Source organism: Antechinus flavipes, chromosome 2, assembly GCF_016432865.1.
Source record: "Antechinus flavipes isolate AdamAnt ecotype Samford, QLD, Australia chromosome 2, AdamAnt_v2, whole genome shotgun sequence".
In the NCBI taxonomy this organism is placed as follows: Eukaryota; Metazoa; Chordata; class Mammalia; order Dasyuromorphia; family Dasyuridae; genus Antechinus; species Antechinus flavipes.
In genome coordinates this window covers 482,453,032-482,472,363 of record NC_067399.1, presented here as the reverse complement: position 1 = coordinate 482,472,363, position 19,332 = coordinate 482,453,032, and the positions used below count along the sequence as shown (strand labels likewise).

Sequence of the window (19,332 nt, the reverse complement as noted above, 5' to 3'; positions counted from 1 at the left end):
AGTTATACCCACCCCAGCCTTCCCATTTCTTTCTTTTCTTTTCTTTTCTTTTTTTTTTTTTTTTTTTTTTAGTGTTTTAGAGGAAGAGAGGGAAGAAAAAGGAACATATATTTATTAAGTGTCTACTTCAAACATATAATAAGGCTAGGTGGCATAGTAGATAGTGTGTCAGGCCTGGAGTTAGGAAGACTCTTCTTCTTGAGTTCAAATCTGGCCTCAGATAATGAGTGTGTGACCTGGGCAAGTCAGTTAACCCTGTTTGCCTCCATTCCTCATCTGCAAAAAATAAGCTGGAAAAAGAAATACCAAACCATTCTAATATCTTTGCCAAAAAAAACCCCAAAAAACAAATGGACTCACAAAGAGTCAGACATGACTAAAAAACTCAACAATAAAATATCATGCCAGGCACTTTACACTTTATACACTTTACAAATATTATTTCATTTAAGCCTCACAACAGTCCTACAAATCTAAGTGCTTTTATTATACTAATTTTATAGTTAAGGAAACTGAATCAGAGATTAAGTGACTTGTTCAGAATCATACAACTAATACATTTTCAAAGTCATATTTGAACTCAGGTCTACTTGACTCCAAGCCTAGTGTTCTGTCCCCCATATCACCTAGCTCTCACTGTTTATAGTTTTAAGTGATTTTTGCAATTGAATTACTTAAGAGATTTGTTCCTAAGTTAAATAAGAATAAAAAAATGATTTTTTTAAAAGTAGTTATCATGTGTGACCCTGAGCAAATTATTTAACTCCAATTGCCTCAGGGGGGAAAAAAAGCATTTATTAACCATTTCCTATTGCTAATTTCTGGAGATAACAGCTAGAAAACTAAGATAGTTCTCCAGGAATTCTCATTATAATATGGGAGACAACATGTAAGGAGCTTTTAGCTACAAATCATATTAAAATTCAATGGTTCTTAAAGTATTTAATTAGGTGAATCCTTATACCTAGCAAATTTGTATCTAAAAGGTGACAATCAGCTTTTCTTTTTCTCATAAAATGCTTTCCTAATTCTGGAAAGAATCAAAAACATTTTTATTGTCATATATTATTCCTAGTTTAGTCTGATAGAAAATTATTGTGTGAAATCATACTTCCATAGCTTCTTACAAGTCATCCAACTTTGTTTTTTTTTTTTTCATGATGAATCAATAATCTCATGCAATTTAAATTGGGGTACCATGATAAGTGATGCTTTATTAGTCTACTCTAAGATTCCCTTTTTATTGGTGAAGTTCTTTAGTTTTAAAATTCTGAGTTGAACTAGAGAATGTCCCAAGAATTTTCCTGAGCTGTACACTATCCCTTGATCTTGCTAGTTCAAAGACATTTTTCTTTCTTGCAATTTTTCCAATAATCCAAAGATTCTATGATTATTTTTCTATTCTCATCTTTTAGCTTCATGTGTAAATAATAAAATCTGAAAGAAATAGTTAAGATTGAATGATAGTCAGGAGACCTAAGACCTACTCAGCAATTCCTTTGCTATAGTGTCTGCTGGCACAAATTCTAACCTCACTCTCTCCTACCCAACATTCTGTAGCAAAAAGCTAGATAGATGATTAGAAATCATTTCTAAAGTTTTCCTCCATCCTGTCCCCACCCCAAAAAAATAATTTTTTTTGTATGAAGAATATGGAAATACAGGAAAACAGAAAAGTATTCAACCAGAAAATTAAGGAACAGGGAACTAAGATGACATGTTAGTGTGTAGCAAACATCCTGAGTAATAATGGGGACTAATATCTACTAAGTGCCAGTTCTGCCCTCTTCCCACTCCCAAAGTCACTTAGGAAAGGAATTAAAGCCAGTGAAAAGTGAATTCCTTGCAAAGGAGAAGGCTGAGACAACTTTGAGGTCCAGCTCTCAGAGGTCCTCCATCAAAAGGGAGCATCAGAAAGTCAGCAATCGCTAATATAAGGGCAGGGGGGACAGGACACTAAAATTACCAAAGATCTTAGGAGAAAGAAAACAAAGTTAAAGTTTTTGAACACAAGTAGATAAATCAACAAGAATATTCATAACATAGGGGAAATGATCTGCAGGTCATCTAAATGTCTCTGCATAAACCCTACAAAACAAAAGAAAATGAATCAATACCTAATAAGGCAAGAGGACTCCAAATTCCCAAGAGAACATAGAACCACAGTAGGATGTTCCCAAATACTTCCAAGAGAGAAAAATGAATTTTGAAAGCAAAATTTGTGGACTACATAACAGGAATAACTGGCAGAATAGAAAGCAAAAAATTTATTGAGAATTCAAATCATAGAAGTGAGAGTGTCTTGAAGAAGAAAAGAAAAAAACCCGCAATGTTAAAAGAACATACAATCTCTCTACAAGTAAAACATATTAGTTTCAAAGATAGGATCATTGAGACAGCTTAAGGATCATAGAAGATAACAAATGAAAAAATGAGCACCTAATGAAAGAAATAATACAAGGAAGCTACCCAGAACTTCTAAATGCAAAAAATAAAATCAAGAGAATCCACAGATTGCTTCTCAGGTGGTTTAGGGAGAAACATACAGAAAATGTGGGTGCCAAGTGCTTAAAAATATTGGTCAGAATACATTTCCTATGTCATCAGGATGTTTGTTCTGAGAAAACATAAACCAAAATTTGAGTTTGTAACTACTTTCTGCCATCATAGTAATAATATGTCCAAAGATAGCTATAAATTCTTGTTCTTCCAGTAGTCATTAACCTGAATTTTTATTTTACTAGCATCTTGCCATTTGTGAATTCATATACTCCATATTTGCATAAAAATTGTTTCTCAAAGTGCTTAAAATTCCTAAAAACCATAAATGTAGATTTTCTTCCTCCCTTTTTGATGCCAACTCTAACCAGAGGGCTCTTCATCCGAAGGAAGTTTGTACTGTGGTTGGTGAAGATTAAAATGCAGTAGCTTAATCTTTTCAAGCTATGAATGGAGATAATTGAAGCATAAGCCATTTAATGTTTTTATACACACTTATTTGAATGTGTCTGTAGTTTCTGGTGAAGAGACTGACTACACGTGGATAGAATATTATTTCACTGTTTTATTTAAAGCAGAGTAATCTAATGGAAAGGCCTGAATTGGGTACCCAAAGTTCCAGGTTTACATTGTGGATTTGCCACAACTCTGGGTTATTTTTCTATGTGTTAAGTATTATTTCTTGTGGTGAATGATACTATCCGTTATCATTTCAGTTGATGTCCTTTAGTGTGTTTTCATTAGCTTCACAGTACAAAGAGGGTAAAACTTGTGTTGCATTGCTGACAGAAATTCTCTTCCTAAAATGATTATTTCATTCTAGTCTACTATTTCTATCAAATTTTGTGATGTGCTACAGATGCAATCTGATTTTTTTTCAATAAATATTGTGTCTACTTATCTTGCCCAGACTAATAAGTCCAGTTCCTCTACTGATTTTCATAGGAATTTTGATCTGAGCTTCTTGACCTGTTGCTTTGCAGCATTTCATTACATTGATGTTAAATATGGTTGAATACAGACACTTGATTGGCATAGTCCATAGTACCTCAGAACTCCCAAGCTTATCTTTACAGGTAGCTGGAGATGACAGGCGTTTATTACCATAGCAAGCTTATGATTTATTTTTTTAAATAAATTCTACATTTACTTTTTTTTGTTCTTTATTTCTTAATTCATTTGTTTGTATTTTTCCTGTAACTTTTTCATAATTGAGAATTGGACTTGAGAATTTGGTAAATTCCTATTAGAAAAACCTAAAGTCAATATTCTTCTTAGTTCAGTTCCAATTCTCATTGAATAGTAAACCAAAGAGAATTTACTTTTCCCTAACACAGCGGGGATATGTAACAATGAGACTGTGGCGCTCGGTTATTCTGTATGCAGTCTCCCTCATCTCCATATGGAAATATTTCTGCTGAACATGGAAAGAGAATATGGCAAATTACATGGTTTTCAGAAATCCACCAAATTAGAGGGAGCCCCAACTACATGAGTAAAACTTTTTATTAAAGCTCTTAGATGAGCAGGAAACTTTATCAGGGAAACAGGTGCCAGTCAGATCCTAAGACTGTTCTGATTCCTTTTAGGGAAAACTAATCCCTTTTACTAGAGGCAAAGAGGAGGCATGCATCCAGTCTGTGTGGTGAGGCTCATAGATATGAGTCCTAACACACATAATTTACTATGAACTTCCCTATTCCCAGTAATCTTAGCTATTTTCTAAACCAAAAGTCAGATATTAGAACAGACTATAATTAATAGATAGAGAGAAAGAGAGGAAGACACACACACACACACACACACACACACACACACACACACAGATGGGAGGGGGAAAGGAAAGGAGGGGAGGGGAGAGAAGAGGAGAGGAGAGGAAAGGAAGGGAGAGAGAGAGACAAGAGAGACAATGAATAGGTCTGAGACTTTGGGCAGGTTGTATCTACCTCAGTTGCCTCATCCATAATATGGTTATAAAAATAGCATCTACCCCACAGGGTTGTAATGGAAATCAAATGAGGTGATATTTGTAAAGCATTTAGCACAGTGCCAGGAATATAATAAGTGTTATATAAATGTTTATTTCCTTTCCAATCTTTTCCTTTTATTTAAAATATATCACTTTAAAAAAAATTGATCTCCTAAGTATGTCATTAACCCGAGAAGAAAAATATACTAAGTTTTGATTCATTTATCTTTCCTACTGACCTTCGCTCAACAGAGGATGCATTTTTAGTTATATTTCCACTAATATTAATGGGTTGCCCTAAGTCATATTTACATTCTAACTAGTTCCACTTATTATCAGTAGGACACATTTTTAATACAGTTAACCATTGAGTGTTAGAAATACCATTTATAATTGGGGAACAATTTATCTGCAAAGCTAAGTGGTCTGTAGTCAGTAAGCCTTCGCACTCTTGATGTTGGCAAAATATTTTCTTTGGTGGTCTTAAGTTTTTAATTCAGGTTATTTTACTCATATTGCATAATGTATTATTCTGTTCCCCCTATCCCCTTCAAAATGAGATTTTGCTTCATGATTACAGCATAGACCTTCTTCTGACTATAATTTTTGTGATTCAGTAACAAATGGCCCAGTTCTGTGTGGCACAGATTAATCTCTAATGCACTTTCCTGTACTGATGACTACCTATTTTCAAATCATTCAGAAATCTTAACAGTTTTTAAACATTCCTAACTTTATATTTACTATATTTAATATTATTTTTGTTTTATTGAAGTACTTTGGCATTAACTCTTCTCTAGGATTTCTATGTAAAATTGTATTTTAAAAACCGCTATTTTTATGCATTCCAATTATATACAAGAGAATACACGGGTACATGCATATATATCCACATGTCATATTTATACATTCACATGTCATATACATATGTGTGTATTCCTGGAGAAAGAAGTATGCACATAATCATATTTAAAAGTTTTTTTTTTTTTTTTTGAAGAGTGTGTGAGTGGGTGATTTTGGTTTCATTTGTTTTTTAAAATTGTTATATCCACTTTCAGGAATATTATGTTTAATCAAGTAAAGAAGTCACTTTTGTTTAAGAATACAATTTTATTTCAGAAGCCAGGAAGCATCTCTTAGTGTTGTTATAATACCACTAAAAGAAATTTAATCTTATTAGGAGTTTTTACCAATGGTATTTTAGAATTTATGAGCTTAAAATTATTAGTTATTTAATGGTTTAAATAATATTTAACTTTCCTATGTCTCTGAAAATATCAAGGTATTTTATAATTATTTTAATTATCTTAATTGGATATATAAAAGAAAACTAGATAAAAATTACAATTTTCTAAACAAGCTTAATGTGATTTTTTTTCAAATCCACCAGGATTACATATAAACCCTAACTTCCACTTTAAAAAACATAAAGATTAATGTAGTTTTAATATTCTAATGAATCAGGCCATTATTTTAAGATTAGACATTCCCTCAATAAAAATGCCATTATGTTATCTTTATGCTGACCTAGTAAATGAAGCTACCAAAATGGTTTTGGAATTCGGTTATCCTTGACCATAACAGAACATTGAATTTGACCATCAACTTTCCTAATTTTTTATAGTTATATTATAAAGTTCTATTTTTTTCCTGTAAAACAAATATACTATAATTGTTATTAGCCAGAAGGAAAAATTTTCATGTGATACAAAATTTTATTTAAAGATTGAATAACAAAATCTTTTTTTTAACTTTTGGCCATATTCCACATGAAAATATGTAGCTTCAGATTTAATGCCAGTTGAGTATGTTCAAGTGGAGTTTTCTTATGCAGGAGTTCCTATACCAATAACATCACCAGTCCACTTCCTATTTATTCTGTTTTGCCAGCTGAATATATAAAGCAATTTAAACTAAATTGATGACAGTATATAGGTGGAAGAAAACCCTCAGAGGATAAAAAATATTTAAAATAAGTTATACTAAAGGTATATGAAAGAGAAACTAAAAGTAATAGAATATATTTTAAGCATTTTCTAGATATTCAAATGTATGTTACATAATTTTATCATTTATGAATCACAATAACACAAACATTATTTTAGATTAACTCAGAAGTTATCACTATTTACATATCTTCACACCACAGTTGTTAATCTGAATGTACAGATGAGCAATCTCAAAAACAAAAATTTTAAATTTAGTTTTATGGAAAGTATTTTTCAATTATGCTTCCTTTAGTAATATGTTAACTTAGTGAAGGAAGAAGGTTAAAATTGGCATTTCCACTCAAAGGCAACGTGGTATAGTGGAAAAAATGATAGAATTAAGAAATGACTTCTGATCCTAATTAACTGGTTCTGGGCTAATCGCTTATCGTCTCTAAACTTTATTTTATTTGTCCCTTTATACATACTCCCTCTCTCCTGTCTCATTGCTGCCTAGCAAAATGGCATTACTTATCTTTAAATCTTGTTTATTTGCTATCTGTACTTTAATATTATTCTGTTTCCAGATAATAGTAAAATTATTTTCTTTGTATTTTGAGAGTGTTTTTGCTGTAAAGTGAGCAGGGTGGAACTTCTAGACAAATAGCCCTAGAATGAATCCTAGACTATATTGAAATCTTCTCTTATTCTTCTCTTTTCTTCTCTTTACTCAGTGAGAGCAAGCGTTATTATCATCCTTTGTAGATGAGAAAACCAATCTGCCTCATGTCATCCAGCTAGTAAGGCAGATCTTATATTCTGTTCTTTTGACTTGAAGATCAATATTATTTTCACAACACTGTGCTACCTTCTTGTTTTTTGTATTATCTTAAAGGTTTTATCTGCCTTAAATTTTAATATGGCATTTTCATATTTGAATTTTTTATAAGTAATAGTTTAAAACAGAAAATTTTCAGTGTTACATGAAAGGAAAATTTACTGTACACTATGGTGTATCTATATATAATTTTTGTCCTTTTTAATTGAATTTTGGGTCATGAAAAATAAGGATAGATTTGCTTCTGAAAAGTCTCTACCATAAAATTAAACCTGTTAAGATTTTTTCCAATTTGTTGGCTATGAATTCATTCATGTCTTTAATAACCATAAAAATTATTTCCTTTTTTGTTGAATGTGTATATCATATTAACTATCAAAATTTGCAATTATAATTTTTTTTCCAGATTTGTTCCTAACTACAATATCAAGTTCTGGTACCTTTCAATTTGAAATATGGGAAAATAAGGTAAGAAATATTTTAAAGTTGGGCATTTTAAAACCATGACTTGCAGCAAAAGGATACAACTTAAGGAAATATAATCAAAGTTATCATCCTCGTATAGATTTCAGAAATAAACAGAACAGACATTAAGAGCCTGTAGTTGCATTGTTGCATTCAAACTGCTGAAGGAAATGATTCACTCAGCATCAATTCCTCTGCAGGTTTTTTAGCACAACTGCCAATTAAACCAATCAGTCTACCCTAATGTGCATGTTAACAGGGTTCCTGCAGTGTTGTCAGCTGTTCTAAGAGGTTACTGTCATTTAATTTGTCAGCATGATGGTTTATGAAGAAAAATCTTTTTAAGGGACTAATTTTTCCTCCTTGCCTCCAGGCTTATATATTTTTAGTCTGGTTTAAACATGACTAAAAGAAATTAGATTTAGATATGAGCTTACTGCCAAGTTGATTAGATTGAAATGTTTCAGTAAGATGTGTTTCTGAATTTTACCTTAAATACCCCAAATTGGTATTTTTTGCATGTGATTTTTAAATTTCTAAAAGAATAATTCATCAGAGGCAAATTGAAATATCGTTTGTTTTTGTTTTTGCTGAGGCAATTGGGTTTAAGTGACTTGCCCAGGGTCACACATCTAGGAAGTGTTAAGTGTCTGAGATCACATTTGAACTCAGGTCCTCCTGATTTCAGGGTTGGTGCTCTATCCACTGTGCCACCTACCTACCCCTAAATTGAAATCTTTAAGGTAGAAACAAGATGTCTTAATTTCCTAAATTTCAATTAATTTCAACTTAAGTAACCTTTTATTTCGTCTAAATCAGTTCCATGTTCACTATTGTTTTACTAATAGAGAAACTAAAAGATGGACAATAAGATTTATCAGAAATATATAAATAATGGGATGGAGAAAGGGTGGGGGGCAGAAATTTGGAACATTGCAAAGGTCAATGTTGAAAAATTATTCTTGAATAAATTTTGAAAATAAAAAACTTTAGTAAAAAAAGTCACATTACCCCCCCCACACACACACACACATTTTTACAATATATACTTTTTTATATTAAATGTTTATTGATATGTTAATTTTAAAGAAATTTTACAAATAATGTCAGAGACTTTTTAGGAACTTGGCAATTATAAACATTTTTCTCATCAACTGAATATACTAATGTGAGGAAACATTCATTGGAAACCAATTTTTTGAACCCAGGATTTAATCTTTTTATCCAAATGGAAAGAGAAATTAACATGTTGAGTTGAATGATCCTCCTAGGAATTAACATGAGAAATTGAAATCTTTGAATGTGAAATACAGTGACACTAGACTTCATTTTTGTGTCCATTCATTCATAAAACATGTGTTAAGCACCTATTTACTATGTATGTGAAAATAGATATAGATGATGTCTAGATGATTATGCTGAGGAAGATAAAATTCCAATTAAATAATCACTTTTTTCATGGATCTTATGGTTCACCTCTGAAATATAAATAAAAACATATTCTTTGTATGATTTCAATGTACACAATTTTAATTTTTTTATTACATAACAGAATTTAAAAAGTGATTTCATATGAATTGCATAATTTAACTTCTGGGGTAGTAAAAATGTGATAAAGATAATTATAATTTTAAAAATTCTTCAAGTACTCAGTTATCAAAGAAAATCACTTATGCTGTGAGCAAAATTATGTCCCCTTTATAATAAATTATTATAATACCTACCTTATATATTGTCATAGAATCATAATCTATCATTCCTGACCTCCAAGATCAGTATAATCATATATTTCTATTATGTTCAATTATATTTTCATGTAACAAAATTGTATCCTTTTTCTCTCCATTTCATCTCTTTCTTCTTCATCTTATTTTATGACATGTTATCATTTATATGTCCTCAAATTCAAAGCCAAAGCTCCTTTCTCTACTCCAATTTCTACCCAGAACATTAATACAATATTCCCAGTTCTGATGGTTATTTTCATTTGATTCATGTATGAAACTCCAAAGTTAATATATCCCAAACCGAATTCATTATCTTTCCCAGAAAATCTTTCTCTTCTTCTGATTTCATCTTCTTTTAATAGTACATTTATCTTCTCAGACAACTAGTCTCATAAACTTATAGTCGTTTTCCTTCCAGTCCTCACCCATGTATCTATTCATTTGCTAAGTCCTGTTGCCCTTCTTTCTCAGTTAAAGACTATTTATTAATTGAGAAAATTGAAACTACTTTCTGTGGAATCTTTCGTCTTCTTTTAACATCTCAAAATGCTTTGGCATCATTCCCATTTTCTTCTCCTTTTTTACCATTCTCAGTCAAAGAAATGACCGTTCTCCTTGTCAAACCAATCTCTATATGTGTCCTTGATCCTATCCCCTCCTTTGCTCTATAATATATTGCAGTCTTAAGTAGCACCTTTCTCTAATCTTTAACTTTTCCATATTCCTTCCCTTCTATTTTCAAACATGCCTAGGCCTCCTTCATCATTTAAAAAAAAAATAAAACCTTCACTAATCTCCTACTACTCTCTTAAGCTATTCTTTTTACACTTCTGCTACCCTTTCTAAGCCAGACTTGAAGAAAAAAAGCTAACTTTCCCCCCTTTTCACTTACTTCTGGGATCTTGGCAATCTGGTTGATTTCTGAATTATCACTTAACTGACATTTCTCTCCAAAATTAACAGTAGTATCTTCTCTCTCTGTCTCTCTGTTTCTATCTCTCTCTCTCTCTGTCTCTCTCTCTCTCTCTCTCTCTCTCTCTCTCTCTCTGTTTCTGTCTCTCTCTCTTTCTCTCTCATCACTTAACTGACATCTTTCTCCAAAATTAGTAATAGTATCTTCTGTCTCTCTCTCTCTCTCTCTGTCTGTCTGTCTATCTCTCTCTCTCTCTCCTACCCCTTCTTCCTCTCTCTATTCTTCCTTCCCCCCTGTCTCAGGGTTCATTATTATTATTTTTTGACTGAGGCTCTTGGGGTTAAATGACTTGCCCAGGATCTCACAGCCTGGAAGTGTTAAGTGTCTGAGACCATATTTGACCTCAGGTCCTCCTGACTTCAGGGCTGGTGTTCTATCCATTGCACCACCTAACTGCCCCAGGTTCATTAATTTTTATGTCACTTCTATATACCCTAATTCTTTCTCTCACCTTGACTTCTCCATTAACAGTTATCAAATTCAGTATCTTAGAAACATCTCAAACTCTCTAGGGCCAAAATGAAATTCATTATCTTTCTCTTCAAACCCACCACCCATCTTTCAGACTTCTCTATTTGGCTTCATAGCATCACCATTCTTTTTGGTGTCCCAGATTATGATCCCACAGTTATGCTCACTTCCTCCTCCCTCACTTTTCATTTCTAGTCTGTTGCCAAATCTTACCGTTTTTAATCTCTCTAACTTTACTCACCCCTGACACTTTTCAACTCATATAAATACCACCTTGGTTAAAGCATCAATTGCCAGACCTTACCAGTTTTATCTGCATAACATTTCTCTCATCAGTCCTTACTCTGTACCCACACAGCTACCACCTTTTCTCATCTTGGTTATTGTACTAACTCTCTAATTGCAATAGGGGATGATGTCAAGGGATTGGGATAGCCTCAAGTCTCCGGAACCTTCAGTGTGTCCTTCATACTACTGTCAAAATAATTTTCATAAAGCACAAATTTGACTCTGTCATTCTCCCATTCACTAAAGTCTAATGTATTTAACTACAGTACTTTGTGTTTATTCTGTATTGTCACGTGTTCTTTTTATCTCTTCTGTTCAAGGTAAACTCATTTTGAGTATTTGTTATGTTAATATGTACAAATATACACATATATATGTCCCTTTGCATGCCATAGGAATTCTGTGCAAAAGACTTTTAACTCTTTAACTCTGAAATGAACTAGAAGTAAAAACCTAGCATAATCAATACTTAAATGATGAACCAAAAATTGCTTCAACAATTTTTTTCTGCCTTGATAATTTTATTTTCTAGAAGTTTTGGAAAATAGTAGGTACTGAGTCTTGAAGGGAACCAAGGATTCCCAGAGGCATAGAAAGATGAAAAAGGAGTGCATTCCTGGCATAGGGAACAAAGAGTACAAATGCAGAGTACAAAGGAGATGGAATATCATTAGTAAGGAGGCCATTTTGTGTAATAAAACCAGAAAGGTAGGATTGGGTCAGGTTATGGATAGCTTAATATTTACATTTGATTTCTAAAGAATTGGAAACCACTGGAGTTTATTCGGTGATATTGTCAGATCTGTACTCTAAATAAATCCCTTTGGTGCCTTTGTGGAGAATAAATTAGAGTAGAGAGAGGTTTAAAACAGGGAAAGTTCTTGTTAATAGTTTGGGAAAAGGTGATTAAGGCCTGAACCAGTATGGTGGCTATTTGAGTAGAGATGAGGATCCAGATAACCAAGATATGATGACTACCCACATATATTCTTTTGGTGATATGACTTATTTGAATCATATATCAAACTTTCTTTAAAATTGATTTTTTTCCCTCTATTGTTTCTTATTGTTTTATGAATCACTCCTGCTCATAACATTTTACCATTTTTCTCCATAAGATTTTATAATTTAAGATGATATTTCCTTTGGCTTCCATATTTGTCCACCAGTTACAACACTTAGTTTTGAGGTCTTTTGATGTCTCCTCTTGATTGCAGTTGATTTTTATACTTTAATCTTCCTTAACAAATGTTGATAAGGTGGGCATATATTTGTTCTTTTATGAATTTTCCCCTTAGGGAGAATGTTTCCCCAAATTAGAAGAATCAATTACTTACTTTAATGGATCAGGTTAGAGTTGCCTTAATTGCATAGCATATCTTCTCTCTCTCTTTTTTTTCCTAATTTGTTTCTGATTTTAATCCTTGCTTTTTTCAAGCCAATGGAAAATTACTCTATCAGTAATTAGTTGTTTTTTGTTTAAATTTAGTCACTCATTTTTCTAATATTATTGTTTACCATATCTACCACTGTTTGACTTTTATCAAAGCAAGCACTCATGCCATATGAATATGAGGCTATCATACAGTCTATAAGTCTGACTTTTCCCTGTTTCTTATTTCTCAACTATTTTCCAAATTATTTATCATTTTCCTTTCCTAGGCCTACCTTTGTTTTGATATAGTTGAGTTACTGAAGGATATGCTGCTTTCATTGGAAGGTTTTTTCAGATTGCTCTTAAAATGTCTCTCTCCTCATACAGTATAAGAAGTAGAAGGCTCATAGACTGAAATAATGTTCATGGTAATTTTTTTGAAAATGCTTATCCCTGCCATTGCAAATACAAGATGACTAAATGCCCTCATGAAATGATATTTCTTGTTGCTTTTGGATATGCACATACTTGCTTCATTTGCTCCTACAAAGAGAACTCATGAGCTCTTTGTCTTCATAGATATCTAGCTAAAATATTTAGACTAATGCAGTTTTCTTCCTCCAATAGTATATCCACTTGTTGAGTCCCTAGACAAGGATTTTGCATTGTTGAATACCCAAAATGATTTAATGATTGTAAGTATTCTTAGAACTGCATGATTGTTGGCATCTTCCACTACTCTCCTGCTATTTTGCCAGGATTTTTGCAGAAGATGAGAGGCCCATCCAGCTGTAAGGATGATGGGTTATCATGACTAGAGAATTCATCATCATGCAACAGCCTTCTACTGATGAACTTCTCCACACATACTAGATTGAAACTCAGAAAAATTTTAGTCTGTTGCTAAGACAATATGTGAAGCTTTTCTAGTATTGTACAGCCTTCCAAGATTTGTCCTCTACTGAGATGAAGTTGTAGGACTCTGGGTCACTGTCATGAGGCTTCAGAGTAACATTTTTACTTATATTTTCAGAAATGACTCACAGCATTTCTAACAAACTATATCTGTGTTTAACAGGATGGAAATTTTTCTTCTGCCAATTACATAATTCAGAAACCCCAAAACATGAAGCTGGTTGGTCAGTCAGCATTTGCAGACTTTGGTAAGGATGATTATTTACTTAAATCCGCCTTCTTCCCCCCATCTTTAGAAATATATAATATCTTTCCCCTTTCTATTTAATAAAATCAATTCTGGTTATTTTTCCTGGGTAATGGAAAGTGTCTATAATATCTCTGGAACTATTGCAGTTGGAAAATAAATGCCCATGAACTTCGTTACCTCATGGCTTTTATACAATTATGCAATAATTGTATAACCTATTCACATGAAGTTTCACATGGATTATTCCTACATAATACATGTTTCTTTCATACAACTACTTTTTAAATAAAAAATACCAATGAGAATTATTTTTCTTGTAAATTCATGAAATAGAGCAGCAGCATTCTGTAATAGATAGAGTATTAGACTTGGAATTAGGATGTGGTCAAATCCCACCTCAGATATTTACTAGTTTGATTACCCTGGACAATATCAGTTAAACTTTTTGTGCCTTGGTTTCTTCATCTGCCTCAAATTAGGCAATTGGACTTGATATCCTCTAAAATTTCTTTTAATTAGAAAATTATGATCCTGTGATCTAGACATTCCTATCATATATCTAAAGGGAAATTCTTAAGAAGGACATGTGTGTATATAGGTATGTATAGGAGTATTTACCTATACAAACACAAATATCTATAAAAATGAACATAAAATGTAAATTTGAAACATGTTATGTTTCCTTTATTTTTAGGTTTTTTTTCCTAATGTATAGTAATTTTGTGGTTTGATGAAAAATATTTACTTTTTGTTTCCATATTATTTACATTATTTAAAAAAAGTATTTCATGATATTTAAGGGCTCAAAATATTGAAGCGTGACCTCCCAAAGAAAATTTATTAGAACATTAATATTTGTACTTTTTTCCTTTGCATAGGGCCATGTTAGACACAAACCAGAGAGATACAATTACAATTGAATAGTTCATGAGTATCGTAGTTCAAACATCTAGATCTAGAAATTTAGATCTCAGAAATCATTTAGTTTAGCCCCTATTTCTTTTATCATTTAGGTATAGAGATGACCAAAGTCACAAAGATATTAAATGAAAGAACTAAGATTTAAACACAGGTTTTTTGTTTCTAAATCCAGCTTTCATTCCCTTTTGCAGCATGTAGCATTCCTATAAGTTATTCCAGAAATCAAAGGAAAATTAGCTTCCTTACTGAAGTAAAGTATTTTTTAATTTTTATTTACAAAACATATGCATGGGTAATTTTTCAACATTGACCCATGTCAAACCTTCTGTTCCAACTTTTCCCCTCCTTTCCCCAGCTCCTTCCCCTAGATGGCAGGTAGTCCAATACATGTTAAATATGTTAAAGTATGTGTTAAATCCAATATATGTATACATATTTATACAATTATCTTGTTGCACAAGAAAAATCGGATCTAGAAAGAAAGACAAAAAACCTGAAAAGGAAAACAAAAATGCAAGCAAACAATAACAGAAAAGTGTGGAAATGCTATGTTGTGGTGCTCACTCATTTCCCATAATTCTCTCTCTGGGTGTAGCTGATTCTCTTCATTACTCATTTGGAACTGGTTTGAATCATCTCATTGTTTAAGAGAGCTACATCCACCAGAGTTGATCATAATATAATTTTGTTGTTGCCATGTATAATCTCCTGGTTCTGTTCATTTCTGAAGTAAAGTACTTTTATAAAAAGCATGCTGAATGCAAAATAATGGTTTGGACATGTTACTTATTTTGTATTTAATTTATACTTTAATATATTTAACATGTATTGGTCATCCTGCCATCTAGGGAAGGGAGTGGGGGTAAGGAGGGGAAAAATTGGAACAAAAGATTTGGCAATTGTCAGTGCTGTAAAATTACCCATGCATATAACTTGTAAATTAAAAAACTATTAAATTTTTTTAAAAATGCTGAATTAAAAATTGTGGGTTTCCTAGCCGAGATCAAATTTCTTTCTCTTTTTTTGAGCTTTAAGTTCAGTTTGATTTGCAATTTCCCAGTTTGGTTAGGAACATTCAAAAATTCTTATGATTTTAGCAATCTATTAAGGATAATGTAGAACAAATTCTCAAATTGGTCAGTACAAGTAAATAATGAACATCTAAAATCCTTACCATGCTCACAATTCTTTAATTCTGTTTTTCCAGACCAGATACTATAATCATGGATAAATTAAAAGTTTTATTGTCATTTAATAATATTACATTCTTCATGAAGTAGCCTAAGGATGATCAGCTAAATATTAAAGAATGTTTGTTGATTTTATTGAAGTCTCTAATCATTCATATACTATTTATGTCAATACTGTGTGTGCTTTCTATAATACATATAAACATATCTCTTTAGTCATTTTTTGTTTTATAGTTCAAATGTTTTTTCTGCACAAATATAATCTTTAAGTATGTTGTTGTTCTCACCACCAAGACTTTTTTTTTTTATTCTTTTAGTTCCATAATGCTAAAATTGAAAGCTTTGGAAACCGAAATTAGTTTTGGATAAAAGGTCCAGCTTCCACATTTTATTAATTAGGAAAAAGGTTTAGAATTGTTATAAAACTGTCCAGGTTATTCAATGATAGGTATTCAGTGATAGAGCTGAGATTTGAACCCATGTACTCTGGTTCCAAATCCATTTTGCTTTCCCTTTTGCAGCATGCTACATGCCTATTTTCTTAGCTATTCTAAAAGTCAAAAGATATTTAACCTCATGATTATAGTATTATATCCCAATTATGGATTTTCTTCCAGAAATCAAAAAACTTTCTGTTTTCTGTGATTATATATATATCTTCACCCCCACATGCTCCATTTTATTTTTCTGATACTTTAATGTCTACAGTGACAGCATATAGTTCTGCATCTAATAGTTTGCCTTTGAGTGAGAACCACCATCATATTATGATATTTTTAATTAAGGGACCCGAATTCCTGATGTTCAGGGAGCATTATCTTACAGAGATATGGAATCTATATATGCTGTTTCTGGAAGTACTTCACTTGCCTCACATATTTCATCTGAATTGCCTCCCAGAGATGATGAAAAAGAATGTAGTGTGGATATGAACTATCCCACCTGTTCTACTTCTTTTCCTTCAACTTCTCAGCCTTATCCACCCTGGATTGTGAATTAAGAGTTTGCTTTCCTATGGCCTTATTTGTGTCTGACCACATATTTATTTAATTTGTTTTTGTAATAGAAATAAATTAAAAACTTCACATAAATTTCAATTCAACCAAACTGACATTCATACTCATACGTGATGCTTAATCTCCCATATTTCTGTTTTCTTCTTCAATGTTTCTTCTCTCCTGGAATTTACCCTTTCTTCCCCTTTAGCTCTTAGAATCTCTAATTTCCTTCAAAGTATTATTCCAATTTCAGTTTCTTTATGAAGTCTATCCTGATATTCCCATCTACTAGCATGTTCTCCATAGATAGATAGATAGATAGATAGATAGATAGATAGATAGATATTTGTACACATTACCTTCCACAGCCTAGATGTAAACTCTTTTTGTATCACATGTCTTTGTATTCCCAGTGCCTACAATAGTGACTGAAATGTGCTTGGTAGGTGCTTAAGATTTTTGAGTAGGAGATTGTTGAATGCCTGCCCAGCATAGAATCCCAGACTTTTAGCTCTAAAATAAGTCCTGTAAATCTTCTAGTATGAGTTCTGCATTTTATAGGTCTAGTAAGAGGTTTGCTTAAGGTAACACATCAATTTAATAGTAGGAACAAAACTTGAATAGTAATGAATCACATTATTATAACACTTTTTGCAAAATACTTTCTTCACAAAAAATAGTTGGGAAATAGTATATAAATATTATCTCTATTTTATGGACAAGGAAAATGAGAATTAGAGCAGTCAAGTATCTTCCCAAGCTACCCATCTTAAATGCAGGTTTTTTTCCTCATTATCCCAACTTTGTTCTTTCTTTAGACTATAGAGCTTGACTCAAGAGTCCAGGGAACACTGAGAATAGCAGCTGATGGTCTGAAACATATAATGCCCCTTAGAAGACCATTGTAGACATCCTTTCACCTTAGAATGTAATTATTATTACAGAAATATAATGAAAAACAATAGTAGGAAATAGTCATACTAAATTTATATTACATTCAAATCTCATATAATTGATCTCAAAATTTATTTATTTTTATTCACAAACTGGCTTCCTTGCTATTCTCTTAGGGGGTTTTTTCTCTTAAAAAAAAAAAAAAAGCAAATCTGGATTTTCTGGAATTTTCTCTATAAATCTTGTGATGTGTGACTCGGTTAGTTCCCTCAATTTTCTTCATCTATAATATAATGACTAATGCTCTGCAGAATACTCAAAGATTTCTTGACTAATCACTACTATCTACTGCAGGAAAAAAATGTTTTCTGTTTAACCTTCAAAAAAGCAAAGGACACCTATTCTCAGAAAATCCCAGTGAAAGTAAAATTTTACAGTATTTCCTTTGTAAATAATCTTGTTTGTTATTTACACTACAGCACAACAAAATATGTTACAATAATTGATGTGCTTAATGTATATATCTTTTCCTTAGCAAGAATATGTGAAGGAATATTATTTCCTCCTTTTCAGGTAGGGAAAGGAAAAAAAAAAAAAGATTAATAGCCTTGGGGCATAAAATGTCCTTGGCAGAATTTGAAATATAAAGTCTCCTGACTCATTAACCTACATTTGATAAAGAATCAGAAGACTGGACCAACTCTATTTTTATCTACCTATCACACTCAATAAATCAGCATTTATTCCCAGCTTAATAAGTGCACTATACTTGGAATTGGAGGAAAAAAATACAGCAGTGAGATAATTCCTATATATAAAGAGCTTACTTTCTTTTTTGGAGACCAACATGTACACATAGAAGTAAATAAAAAGCATATGAGGTTGAGGAGGATATAAAACTACCTACAGAACAGAGGTGAGGGAGCGATCAAGAGAGGTTCACATTGTCAAGAAGAGCATTTAATCTGAACTAAAATGTTTAGAAGTAAGAAATGGCCTGCTTGTTACATACAGAGAATAGCAAGGAAACCAGTTTGTCTAGATCATAGAATATATGAAGGAGAAAATGTGTAATAAGCCTGGAAAGGGAATCTGGATTCAAATTGTGAGGGACTTTGAATGCTATACAGAGAAGTTCTGTTTGATGGTGGAATCAATGGGAAGTCAATAGAATCTGCTTGAGTAAACCTCCTTGATTAGACCTGTGTTTAGTATTAGAGTTCTTACAAGGTGCTAAGTCACTGGAATTGATAGAGACAATAATTATCTAATTTAGCATGGTACTTAACAGTTCTCTAGTTCAGAGTTTACCCTTTCTCACTTTTAAGATTCACACCTTTAAGAGAGCATATATAAGCTAGGAGCCTCAATCAGGATGCATTTCGGGATATTCACAAGTCAGGATTCAGTGGAGAAGATTCAAAATCAAAAACCCACAATTCCACTCTCAGAGGTGGAGTCAGATTCATTCCAACTTCCACCTTTGTGCTGGCTGGGGCACTTCAGGAGATTCAGACCCAGGATTCAGTCGAGGATATTCACAAGTCTAAGAGACAGAAACCCACAAGTCCACTCTCGGAGGAGGAGTCAGATTCATTCCAACTTGCATCTTTGTGTTGGCTGGAGATTCG

General features: G+C 32.4%; 1 protein-coding gene across 1 annotated transcript in view; it reads left to right on the top strand.

The window, feature by feature from the left end:
* Window positions 1-19,332, top strand: part of ITFG1 (integrin alpha FG-GAP repeat containing 1) — a 298,986-nt gene that overhangs the window by 108,633 nt on the left and 171,021 nt on the right. The window contains exons 7-8 of the mRNA XM_051979798.1: window positions 7,641-7,702; window positions 13,612-13,696. Of these exons, the coding sequence (XP_051835758.1) occupies window positions 7,641-7,702; window positions 13,612-13,696 (147 nt within the window). The remainder of the gene's footprint in view (window positions 1-7,640; window positions 7,703-13,611; window positions 13,697-19,332) is intronic.